A 13,028-nucleotide genomic window follows, 5' to 3' on the forward strand; every position below is an offset into this window, starting at 1 on the left:
GTCCTCCCATTTTTGTCTGGTCCCGTCCAGTGGTGTTCGGGCTCTGTCCAGTAGGTTTGTGGAATTCTTAACACACTCTGGATTATTCCTAAATCACTAGACGTTTATTTGACCTGCACTAAATTCCATCTGCCAAAAGTTGTCTGCCCATTTTATTGGTCTCTGTCTGTATTTTGGAATTGGGTTGGTGGAGGAAAAATGCGTAAGGTTTATTTGAAAAAAAAGCAAAATGCTGGAAACATTAATAAAAGTTTGAGCTAAGTGTGGAGGCTGATTGGGGACCACAGCCAGACACTTACGGCCCATAGGAAAAGGTCACTGGCTGCTGCACGGGACTAGTTCATCGTTGCACCGGCGGTGTAGCCGCAGTAAACGTCCCTGGGGCGAAACTCCGTCGACGGCTCCACGATGAAAAAGCGGCAGAAGAAAGGACAAAATCGACTGCCGCTGCCGCAGAAACAGGGCGTTAATTTTCTCCTCGCGTTTCGAAAGTGGCGGTTAGGCCTTCAGCGGCGCCGGAAGCCCACGGCCCGCGGGAGCTGTAGTTCCGCGACCGACTCGGAAACTACAACGCCCGGCGAGCCTTGCGCACGGCGCAGGCGCAGACCGCCTGTTCCCGAAGAGGCTGATGCAGGGAAGTGAGTGAATTCAGGGGCGACTGAGTGGGTGGAAGCATTGATATCCTATATGTAATCATGAGTATAGTAAACAAACAACGCCAGCAGATATACCCGGTGTTTAAAACAAAAGTGGTCTATTCCCTGTTACTGTAGTGTGTGTGTGTGAGAGAGAATCAGTTTTGTGCCCTGAGAATGCCTCTGCCAACACTAAAGGGCAGCTAAACCCCTCCAGAGGGTCAGCTTGCAGCATTACACTTCCATTGTCTTTGTGACGGATTGTTCCCCCTCTGTTCTCGTTTGTCATTTAAAAAAACAATTACCTGAAATCTAGGTCAGTATCCACTTCCTAATTTTGACTCCTGGGAGGAGACCGTTGTTGCCACCCTTCACCCACAGTTTCAGTTTTCCCTCTCCATGCAGGCAGACCTCTCGCTGGACCGCAGATCCCACAGCTCACCCTCCAGTCCCAAGTGACTGATGCAGTTTGAAACTAGACATTCGATGTTCGCAGGCTTCTCTGTTCTGGAGGGTACGGCTAGCACTCCTGCCTCACAGCGCCAGGGGCCCGGGTTCAATTCTGACCTTGGGACACGCACTGTGCAGAGTCTGCACGTTCTCCCTGTTTCTCCGTGGGTTTCCCCTGGGTGCTCCGGTTTCTTCCCGCAGTCCAAAGATCTGCAGGTTAGGTGGATTGGCCATGCTAAATTGCCCCCTAGTGTCCAGAGATGTGCAGATTAGATAGGGGTAGGCCAGGGGAGTGGGCCTTGGTAGGGTGCTCTTTCAGAGGGTCAGTGCAGACCCGATGGGCCTCCTGCAGTGTAGGAATTCTATAGTTCTATGGCAACGTTGTGGTTGATTATATCGCTCTTGCGGGTCAATTCTGTGCCTTCTCCATTGCTGCCTTGCCCGAGATCAGCTGAGCAGATTGGACCATTGATCCCCACTGAGACACCAGTGAACTCTTAACTTGAAATCTGTTTGGAGAAATAGCAAACGGAACCTTGCAAAGAGTAGAGAAATTTCAGCAGGGGCTAAAGTTAGAGATTATTCCTGTATTTTATATTTTTAAATAAATTTAGAGTATGCAATTATTTTTTTTTCCAAATTAAGGGGTAGTTTAGCGTGGCCAATTCACCTAACCTGCACATCTTTTTGGGTTTTGGGGGTGAGACCCACGCAAACACGGAGGAAATGTGCAATCTCCACACAGACAGTGACCCGGAGATGATTCTGATATTTTATCAACATTGTGATTAATTCTCATCCTTGTTTTCAAATCCCTTCATGGCCTTGCCCCTCCCTATCTCAGTAATGTCCTCCAACCCGTCTGTTTATCTGCACTCTCCTAATTCTGCACGGTAGCCCAGTGGTAAGCACTGTTGCTTCACAGTGCCAGGGGTCCCAGGTTCGATTCCTGCTTGGGTCATTGTCTGTGCGGAGTCTGCACGTTCTCCCCGTGACTGCGTGGGTTTCCTCCGGGTGCTCCGGTTTCCTCCCGTGAGTCCCGAAAGACTTCTTGTTGGGTGAATTGGACATTCTGAATTCTCGCTCAGTGTACCCGAACAGGTCCTGTAGTGTGACGACTAGGGGATTTTCACAGTAACTTCATTGCAGTGTTAATATAAGCCTACTTGTGACAGTAATAAACATCAAAATTAAATTAATAAATTAAATTCTTGTGCATTCCCAATTATAATTGTTCCACCATTGCTAACCATTCAGTTGCCTCGGCTCCAAGCTCTGGAACACGCTCCCTAAAGCTCACTGTCTCTGTGCCTCACTTCCTCCTTTAAGACACTTAACCCATTGACCAAGCTTTTAGTTATCTGATCTAATGTCTCTTTATGCGGATCAGTATCAAACTTCTTTAATTTTCCACTGAAGTACCTTGGACGTATCATTACTTTAAAGGTGCTATATAAATATAAGTTGTGAATACACTATTTAAAAAAAAAAAAAAATTATATTCTATTTGCAGATGAGCAGAACTAAAAATGACGAAGAAGATTATTGGAACAGCACAAAATGCAAAGCTTTTGTGTTTGATGAAGACGAAGAGTATACAGAGGTGAGTAAATTGCCTTTGTTTAAATTTCCCAATCAGATTATTTTTTAAAGTTTGCATTGCAAACTTCTCAACCATTGGGGTCATCTCTGTAGACAGTTGGAGCAATTATCTGTGCAAAGCAACATGTTACAAACAACAAATCGATATTTGGCTGGTTGATACTATTGATTTTGGAGTTACTTGAAGGAGGAACATTGCCCAGGTTACCAGAACTCCTTGATCTTTGTCTGGACAGTATTATAGAGTCTTAAATGCCTCTGTGCAAGCAGACAAGATCTGAGCCACATAAGGAGCTATTAGATCTTGGTTTAGCAGCTTATTTAATACATTTATTTTAACCTGAGAACTGTTAAGGTCTATTCAATCTTCTCCCCCTCTTTAGTGTCAAAGTGTCTGGACTCCCCTGTGCCACACCTTTTCCCACCGTGTACAGGTTGGGATCAGTTATCACTTATTTTCTTTTGGGGCTGACTGGGGTAGGCCACTCAGCTCCTCTTGCCTATTCCACCATTCAATTAGACGACTCTTTTATATTGCTTGGGGGATTGTTCATTCTTTGTTTTGAGTGTCTGTTGACGCAGCCATGCCAACCAACTAATTTAAAAAAAATATATATATTTTATTCAAGATTTTTTGGCCAAACATAACAGTACATAGTTTTTCTTTTAAACAACAATAAAGCAATAAAAATAACAGTGGCCAGTTTTAAACAAATAAATAAATAATATATAAACAGAAACAAAAACAAAACTAAATGGCAACTGCCTTGTCAAAAATAGTTACTCTCCAAAGATACAATTCCCCCCCCCCCCTCCCCCCTGGGTTGCTGCTGTTGTCTTTCTTCCTTTTCATTCCCTCTATCGTTCTGTGAGGTAGTTGACGAACGGTTGCCACCGCCTGGTGAACCCTTGAGCCGAACCCCTTAATACGAACTTGATCCGTTCTAACTTTATAAACCCTGCCATGTCGTTTATCCAGGTCTCCACGCCCGGGGGTTTGGCTTCCTTCCACATAAGCAATATCCTGCGCCGGGCTACTAGGGATGCAAAGGCCAAAACATCAGCCTCTCTCGCCTCCTGCACTCCCGGCTCTTCTGCAACCCCGAATATAGCCAACCCCCAGCCTGGCTCGACCCGGACCCCCACCACCTTCGAAAGCACCTTCGCCACCCCCACCCAGAACCCCTGTAATGCCGGACATGACCAGAACATGTGGGTGTGATTCGCTGGGCTTCTCGAACATCTCCCACACCTATCCTCTACCCCGAAAAATGTACTGAGCCGTGCTCCAGTCATATGCGCCCTGTGTAGAACCTTGAATTGTATCAGGCTTAGCCTGGCACACGAGGACGACGAGTTTACCCTACGTAGGGCATCAGCCCACAGCCCCTCCTCAATCTCCTCCCCCAGCTCTTCTTCCCATTTCCCTTTCAGCTCATCTACCATGATCTCCCCCTCGTCCCTCATTTCCCTGTATATGTCCGACACCCTACCATCCCCCACCCATGTCTCTGAGATCACTCTATCCTGCACCTCCTGCGTCGGGAGCTGCGGGAATTCCCTCACCTGTTGCCTCGCAAAAGCCCTCAGTTGCATATACCGAAATGCATTCCCTTGGGGCAACCCATATTTTTCCGTCAGCGCTCCCAGACTCTCAAACGTCCCATCTACAAACAGATCTCTCAATTGTACTACCCCAGCTCTTTGCCATGCTCCAAATCCCCCATTCATTCTCCCCGGAACAAACCTATGGTTATTTCTTATCGGGGACCGCACCGAGGCTCCCGTCCTTCCCCCATGCTGTCTCCACTGCCCCCAAATTTTTAATGTTGCCACCACCACCGGGCTTGTCGTGTATTTCTTCGGTGAGAACGGCAACGGTGCCGTCACCATTGCTTGTAAGCTGGTCCCCTTGCAGGACGCCCTCTCCAATCTCTTCCACGCCGCTCCCTCCCCTTCTCCCATCCACTTACACACCATTGAAATATTGGCGGCCCAGTAATAATCATTTAGGCTCGGTAGTGCCAGCCGCCCCCCCCCTATCCCTACTACGCTGCAAGAACCCCCTCCTCACTCTCGGGGTCTTCCCGGCTCACACAAAACTCATAATGCTTTTCTCGATTCTCTTAAAAAAAGCCTTCGTGACCATCACCGGGAGGCACTGAAACACTAAGAGGAATCTCGGGAGAACCACCATTTTAACCGCCTGCACCCTATCTGCCAGTGACAGGGACACCATGTCCCATCTCTTGAAGTCCTCCTCCATTTGTTCCACCAATCGTGTTAAATTAAGCCGGTGTAAGGTTCCCTAATTCTTGGCTATCTGAATCCCCAAGTACCGGAAGTCTCTTGTTACCTTCCTCAGCGGTAAATCCTCTATTTCCCTGCTCTGCTCCCCCGGATGCACCACAAACAACTCACTTTTCCCCATGTTCAATTTATACCCCGAAAAAACCCCAAACTCCCCAAGTATCCGCATTATCTCTGGCATCCCCCCACCGGGTCCGCCACATACGACAACAAATCATCCGCATACAAAGATACCCGGTGTTCTTCTCCTCCCCTAAACACTCCCCTCCACTTCCTGGAACCCCTCAGTGCTATGGCCAGGGGCTCAATCGCCAGTGCAAACAATAACGGAGACAGGGGACACCCCTGCCTCGTCCCTCTGTAAAGCCGGAAATAATCAGACTCCCGTCTATTCGTAACCACACTCGCCATCGGTGCCCTATACAGCAACTGTACCCATCCGATATACCCATCTCCAAAGCCAAATCTCCTCAGCACCTCCCACAGATAATCCCACTCCACTCTATCAAATGCTTTCTCGGCATCCATCGCCACCACTATCTCCGCTTCCCCCTCTGGCGGGGGCATCATCATTACCCCTAGCAACCTCTGTATGTTCGTGTTCAGCTGTCTCCCCTTCACAAACCCAGTTTGGTCCTCATGAACCACCCCCGGGACACAGTCCTCTATCCTCGTCGCCATTACCTTGGCCAGAATCTGAGTATCCACATTTAAAAGAGAAATAGGCCTATAGGACCCGCATTGCAGCGGGTCTTTTTCCTTCTTTAGGAGGAGCGATATCGTTGCCTCTGACATAGTCGGGGGCAGCTGCCCCCTTTCCCTAGCCTCATTAAAGGTTCTCGTCAGAAGCGGGGCCAGCAAGTCCATATACTTCCTATAAAATTCCACCGGGAATCCGTCTGGTCCCGGGGCCTTCCCCGCCTGCATGCTCCCAATCCCTTTCACTACCTCCTCCATCTCAATCTGTGCTCCCAGTCCCGCCCTCTCCTGCTCCTCCACCTTAGGGAATTCCAGCTGATCCAGAAAGCACATCATTCTCTCCTTCCCTTCTGGGGGCTGAGCTTTGTATAATCTTTCATAGAATGCCTTGAACACACCATTCACTCTCTCCGCTCCCCGCTCAATCTCTCCCTCCTCATCTCTCACCCCCCCCTATCTCCCTCGCTGCTCCCCTCTTCCTCAGTTGGTGGGCCAGCAACCGGCTCGCCTTCTCCCCATATTCGTACTGTACACCCTGTGCCTTCCTCCATTGTGCCTCTGCATTACCCGTAGTCAACAAGTCAAATTCTACATGTAGCCTTTGCCTTTCCCTGTACAGTCCCTCCTCCGGTGCCTCCGCATATTGTCTGTCCACCCTCAAAAGTTCTTTCAGCAACCTCTCCCTTTCCCTACCCTCCTGCTTTCCTTTATGTGCCCTGATAGATATCAGCTCCCCTCTAACCACTGCCTTCAACGCCTCCCAGACCACTCCCACCTGAACCTCCCCATTGTCATTAAGCTCCAAGTACCTTTCAATACACCCCCTCACCCTTAAACATACCCCCTCATCTGCCAATAATCCCATGTCCATTCTCCAGGGCGGGTGCTGTTCTTTTTCCTCCCCTATCTCCAGGTCCACCCAATGTGGAGCGTGGTCCGAGATAGCTATAGCCGTGTACTCCGTCCCTGTCACCTTGGGGATCAGCGCCCTTCCCAAAACAAAAAAGTCTATCCGTGAATATACTTTATGGACATAGGAGAAAAACGAGAACTCCTTACTCCTAGGCCTGCTAAATCTCCAGGGGTCTACTCCTCCCATCTGCTCCATAAAGTCCTTGAGCACCCTAGCTGCAGCCGGCCTCCTCCCGGTCCTGGACCTCGATCTGTCCAGCCCTGGGTCCAGCACCGTATTGAAGTCTCTCCCCATTACCAACTTTCCCGCCTCTAGGTCCGGGATAAGTCCCAACATACGCCTCATAAAATTGGCATCATCCCAGTTCGGGGCATATACGTTCACTAGAACCACCGCCTCCCCTTGCAATCTGCCACTCACCATCACATATCTACCCCCACTATCCACCACTATGGTCTTTGCCTCAAACAGTACCCGTTTCCCCACTAATATAGCCACCCCCCTGTTCTTTGCGTCTAACCCCGAATGAAACACCTGCCCCACCCATCCTTTACGTAGTCTGACCTGGTCTATCAGTTTCAAATGCGTCTCCTGCAACATAACCACATCTGCCTTTAATTTCTTTAGGTGTGCGAGTACCCGTGCCCTTTTAATCGGCCCGTTCAGCCCTCTCACATTCCACGTGATCAGCCGGGTTGGGGGGCTCTTAACCCCCCCCCCCCTTGTCGACTAGCCATCCCCTTTTTTAATCCAGCTCCTCACCCGGTTCCCACGTAGCCGTATCTCCCCCCCGGCGGCGCCCTCCCGCCTCGACCACCCCACCCCGTACCAGCTCCCCCTTCTCCCCAGCAGCAGCAACCCAGTTAACCCCCCCCCCCGCTAGATCCTTTTCTAGCGTAATTGCACCCCCCATGTTGCTCCCAGAAGTCAGCAAACTCTGGCTGACCTCGGCTTCCCCGTGACCTCGGCCCCCACTGTGCGAGGCCCCCTCCTTCCTGCTTCCCTGTTCCCGCCATGATTACCACAGCGTGGGAACAAAGCCCGCGTTTCCCACTTGGCCCCACCCCTAATGGCCGGCGCCCACAATTCCTCATCCTCCCTCCCCCCCTCTCCCCCGCGACCCGGGGAAGAGAGAAAAGTTACAGGGTCGCAAGATTAACAGCTTGAGAAATCTCACCACTATGGCTCGAGGTATTTCTCCAGCCCTCGGTCTTCGCGTCATAACTCGATAAGCTCCCTCCACCTCCAACGGGCCTGTCGGGGCCTCCGATCCCATTAACGAGTGAAGCATCGTGCTCACATATGCCCCGACGTCCGCCCCTTCTGCACCTTCGGGAAGACCAAGAATCCTTAAATTCTTCCTCCTCGCATTATTCTCCAGCACCTCCAGCCTTTCCACACACCTTTTGTGTTGTGCCTCGTGCATCTCTGTCTTCACCACCAGGCCCTGTATTTCGTCTTCATTTTCAGCGGCCTTTGCCTTCATGACCCGAAGCTCCTGCTCCTGGGTCTTTTGCTCCTCCTTTAGCCCTTCAATCGCCTGTAATATCGGGGCCAGCAGCTCCTTCTTCATCTCCTTTTTAAGTTCTTCCACACAGCGCCGCAGGAACTCTTGTTGGTCCGGGCCCCATACTAGACGGCCACCTTCCAACGCCATCTTGCTTTGTGCTTGCCTTCCTTGCCGCTGCTCTCGAGGATCTTCCGCAATCCGGCCACTTTCCTCTCCTTTTTCCATCCGTGTCCAGGGGGAATTCCCTTCTGGTTTACCGCACAGTGTTTTTAGCCGTTAAAATTGCCGTTGTGGCTCCTATTAAGAGCCCAAAAGTCCTTTCCACCGGGAGCTGCCGAAACGTGCGACTTAGCTGGTCGTCGCCGCACCCGGAAATCCGCCAACCAACTAATTGATGGCTGGCAGGATCTAATGGTGTTATAATCTAATTGGAAACTCGTGTTTTGTTTTACAAAGTATCCAAAATTTTAAACCCCAATTTTTTTAATAATATGTTAAAATCTCAAGATTTCATGGTTTAAAACAGAAGAACTGTTCCTGAACAAGAGTCAACAAAGCAAACACTAAATACTATCTATCCCATATTCTTAACTTGTAGAATTAACGTGTATTAAATGTGAATTAACAGGCACATTATGGCAGATATAGGGCGTGATTTAATGAGTCCCATGTTGAGCGGGTTTAGCCAGGTGTTTCCCGGAGCTTGCAGCAGAGAGAGAGACTCCGCAATCGAATGGGACTGTTTTCATTTTGGGGCCTCAGCGGGAAATGCCCTGCTGAGGTTGCACTTTGTCCCATTTCCTGTTTTGAGGGGCTCTGCTCGCCATTGCAGAAAGAGAGGCGTCCCGATCTTGAGACAGCCCCCCCCCCCCTTGCCAATGCGACCCTGAAGCCCTCCCCCAATTCACCTATAAGGGGGTCATCGAGCCTCCCTCGCCCCACCTAATAAGGGCAGGGCACCACGGGTCCGATCCTCGGCATGGGCCAAATGCCACCCTGCCACTGCCAGGGTGCCGAGGTGGTATTGGGGCGCTAGGGTACCTCCTTGTCCAGAGCCCAGCCACCCAGGGTACCCCGATCTCCTGGAAGACACCCCCCCCCCCCCCCCCCCCCCCAAAGTGCCGGTACACCTGGTCCCTGTTCGTGGAGACCAGCAATAACCGGTGCTCGCTCGGGTTTCTGAGGCGAGGGGGTTAGATGCTGTGCCTTGGGCTAACGCTGGCGAGTGGATATCAATGTGCTGCTTACTGCAGCACCTTATATTCAGATTAGCCAGATCTGGATTCTGCCCATTGTGGGCAGGATCCAGATTGCAACGTTTCGCAAGATTCCCTTAGATCTCGTGATGTGTGGTGAGCCAGGTAAATCCCGCAAGAAACCTCTCACAGATTTACCAGCCATTGTGCCCTGGTTCGGGTGTGGTGCGGCCGTTAGATTTTTCCCGTAAACTATAAATTGTACATTTAATGGCAGAGAGATCAAAGACAGATCTTATGAGTTGGCTCAGCAGTCCACTGAGATTTTGGTCATAACCCTCAATCAAAAAAGTCCTTCAAACTCTGTCTTTCTCATAAAGGATTTCAGCTCCTATCCTGCTCGTAGCTAGTCTGATCCCCAGCCGACAGCAACACAGAGCCAAACTGAGTTCCACGGTCATAGTCCCCTGCCACAAATAGCATGTGACTGCAGAACCTACTCGGGTCTGTTTGGATGGGGAGGATTCACCAATGTTATCTTCAACTAACAGAAACAGCTGCGGCAACCTTTCTTAGTTTCTGGACCTGGACACTGCCTTCTTCCGTCTTCCAGCTGGTCTGAACTTCACCAGTGGACTCATCAACTACTACGGCCCAGATTGGATTGATCCATATCTTTATAAACCTGTTCCGTTGGCCAGAAGTTTTGGTTTCCAAACCTCAGTTTGGTTTCTTTCCTTTTTTGTTTTGTTTTTCAGTTCAGTTTCTGTTTTAGGTAGGATCTGCCTTGAAACTACAAATTTAAGTTAAATTAACAGATTTCATCACAACGACAAACAGTGCATTTTTGCAGCAAAGTCCATTCACTCAGCAAACAAAATCTATTAAAATAATGCGGCACAGCAGCCTACAGAGTCCTCATGAACTACAGCAAATAGAACTTTGACCAAAAATGGAGCAACATCTTCAGGTAATGGTAGGATCATTTCTCCAACAAATTGCAATGAGTGGAGGATCATTTAATGATGCACATTGAATATTCCTCCAGCAAAATGCAGTAAGTGGAGGATAGTTTTAGAATTCACATTGAATATCCCTCCTTGTCACTTCAAGCTCCTGTGAATTGTAATGTTTTACAATTTGTTGTCATAGATCATTGAACATGCTGTGCAGAAGGAGGCCATTCGGCCCATCGAGTCTGCACCGACCCATTTGAGCCCTCACTTCCACCCTATCCCCGTAACCCCTCCTAACCTTTTTGGTCACTAAGGGCAATTTATCATGACCAATCCACCTAACCTGCACGTCTTTGGACTTTGTCACAGTAGTGCGGTCTCTGGGTGTGATTGATGAGGGAATTATGTAATCATTGGCTGGGAATCGGGGTGTCACTGTTTATATCTTTCTTCATTCTGTTGTCTACCTCATCAAGTGTATGTTACTGGCAAAGCACTGTGAATTACCAGGTTCCCTGAGAATACCTAGGTAGGAAATATATACATTTTCTTACTTGAACACATTGTCTGAAGGACAAATAACAGAATCACCAAATAAGATGATAAGAAATTAGAATTTCAAACATTTACAACTCTTTGAGTGAAGACGCTTCTCCTCATCTCCATCCCCTGACCCTGAGATTGCAGCCCCGTGTTCGAGATTCCCCAGTCAGGGAAGATAATCTGTGTGACTACCCTAACCCCTTCAGATTCTTGTATGTTTCACTCCAGAGAGTGTAGGCCCAGTTTACACAGGGCAACGCTCTGTTTCCCAGGGACTCATCGAATGACAATTCACTGCACTGCTTCCAACGCAAATATATACTTCCTTAAATATGGAGACCAAAACTGCACACAGTGTCCCACCTGTGAATCATCAAAGCTCTAGACAACTGGAGTAAGACTTGTTTCAACAAAATTTATTTTTATAGCACTCTGTCGCATCTGTAGCACTGTACTGAATAGGGGTGGCGATGGAGCCAGTGTAACTGGTGTGGGGTTCATATCTTTTAGAGCTGGCCAGTGATCCCAGTTAGCAAGTGTGAGGATATTGGGGGAATCACATGACATTTGTCGTATTCGGCTGCCATTTTGACGGTTGCTTGTATTTTGTATGACAGTTTGTGTTATATTTTCACTTCAGCTGAAAGAGTCCAAGCGAGCAGTAAACAATATCTGCAGTATTGTGGATGATGATGACGACGATGTAGAGAGGGTGAGCTGGAGCGGAGAGCCAGTTGGAAGTAAGTACTGCAATCATAACCCAATTGACATTCCCTCCCGTTCGCCCATCGCCCTCCCTGCCCGCCCGTTCTCTTTTTTTTCCCCCTCCCGCCCCGCCTGTTATCTTCCTAGTTTCCCATTGCACTTTGAAATGGGCAGAAAGTAACATTGGAAACTGGCAGCAATGGTATTGAAAGTGTTTGGAATGCAGTGGAAGTGAAGGACATCTGGATCACTGCGCCGTCCCCCGATGTGTTTCTGAATTCAATATTTCTTTCTCCCCAGGTATCTCGTGGTCAATCAAAGAGAGTGCGACAGGGATCCGAGCAGGTGAAGTCCGGGACGTGGGACCTGCAAAATCTCCCTCTGACACCGCACAGCCCTCTCTTTCCAAGCCTATCTCTGCTTATTCCCTCAGCAGCTTTTTCAAAGGTATTGGTCGCCTCATGGACATTTTTGTGCTATGAATGAGCGGACAAATTGCAATGCAGGGAAGATCCCTCTCTCTCTCTCTCTCTCTCTCTCCCCCCCCCCCCCCCCCCCCCCCTCCTCCTCCTCCCAATGGGTGGAGCATAGTAAATAGGCACATTCTATTGCACCCCCATCCTGTTCTGAAGCCATATAATTTCCTCAGTGGGAGGAAAACACTGGGCTGTTGCTGGAGGAGAATATACAGGAAAACCTCTCTGTGACATTGTGCACCCCCCCCCCCCCCAAAAACCCGGTACATTCTCCCCTCCCCCCTCCCTCCCGTACATTTTCCTCGCCATCGCTTAGGCTTGTGAGTATGGATCACTCTGGCAGCTGCACAGTAATGCCTCAGGGCACCACTAACTTTGACAGCGTGACTCCCTTCCAGACCCACAAGATCTGGGTGCCTTCCGAGATGCCACATGTGATGCCATCCTTCTGGTGTGAGTGATGATGATCCATGCCATTGGTATTCAACTGGAAAGGGAACTAAAACTCTGATGTCTGTGTCCTAATGTGCAACAAGTCCTCCCCCCCCCCCCCACCACCCAAATCACCCTTTTGCTCGCTGACCTACATTGACTCCAGTCTGGCAGTACCCCATGTTAAAATTCTCAACCTTGTTTTTTAATGCCTCCGTGCCACCTCTACAATCTTCCTCCGGAATATCTACACTCCTCTCACTCTGGCCTTCTGTGTATTCCTCATTTTTATTGCTCCATTATTCCCTCCCTAAGCCTCACCTTTTCTCTCCTGCTGGACGTTCCAGCAAATCTATCACTTTGACCAAGTTTTGGTGACCTTTCCTTAATAGTTCCTCGTGTGGCTTGGTGTCAAAGCTGTTTGTTTTTTCTTGCTTGTGAAGCGCGTTGGGTTATTTTACTGTGTTAAAGGCACTGGGTCAATTCCAGTTATTGACTGCCACACCCAGGAGTGCTCTGTGTGTATCCTTCAGTATTGGGAACCCTGGTTGAGGAGATTGGTATTAATTGTATGTTACTTGTGTTTAATTGTATGCAGGTA

At 49.2% G+C, this 13,028-nt stretch overlaps 1 protein-coding gene across 4 annotated transcripts in view; it reads left to right on the forward strand.

Annotated features, from left to right (window-relative positions):
• The first annotated feature begins 335 nt into the window (after window positions 1-335).
• vipas39 (VPS33B interacting protein, apical-basolateral polarity regulator, spe-39 homolog) overlaps window positions 336-13,028 on the forward strand; it is a 50,869-nt gene continuing 38,176 nt past the window's right edge. The window contains exons 1-4 of one of the 4 annotated variants that reach the window (XM_072493577.1): window positions 336-638; window positions 2,599-2,688; window positions 11,455-11,554; window positions 11,820-11,966. In XM_072493577.1, the coding sequence (XP_072349678.1) occupies window positions 2,599-2,688; window positions 11,455-11,554; window positions 11,820-11,966 (337 nt within the window). In that variant the 5' untranslated portion in view covers window positions 336-638. The other 3 variants (XM_072493573.1, XM_072493576.1, XM_072493575.1) reach the window with 3 other exon arrangements.

The sequence above is a fragment of the Scyliorhinus torazame genome, chromosome 2 (assembly GCF_047496885.1).
Source record: "Scyliorhinus torazame isolate Kashiwa2021f chromosome 2, sScyTor2.1, whole genome shotgun sequence".
Classification (NCBI taxonomy): Eukaryota; Metazoa; Chordata; class Chondrichthyes; order Carcharhiniformes; family Scyliorhinidae; genus Scyliorhinus; species Scyliorhinus torazame.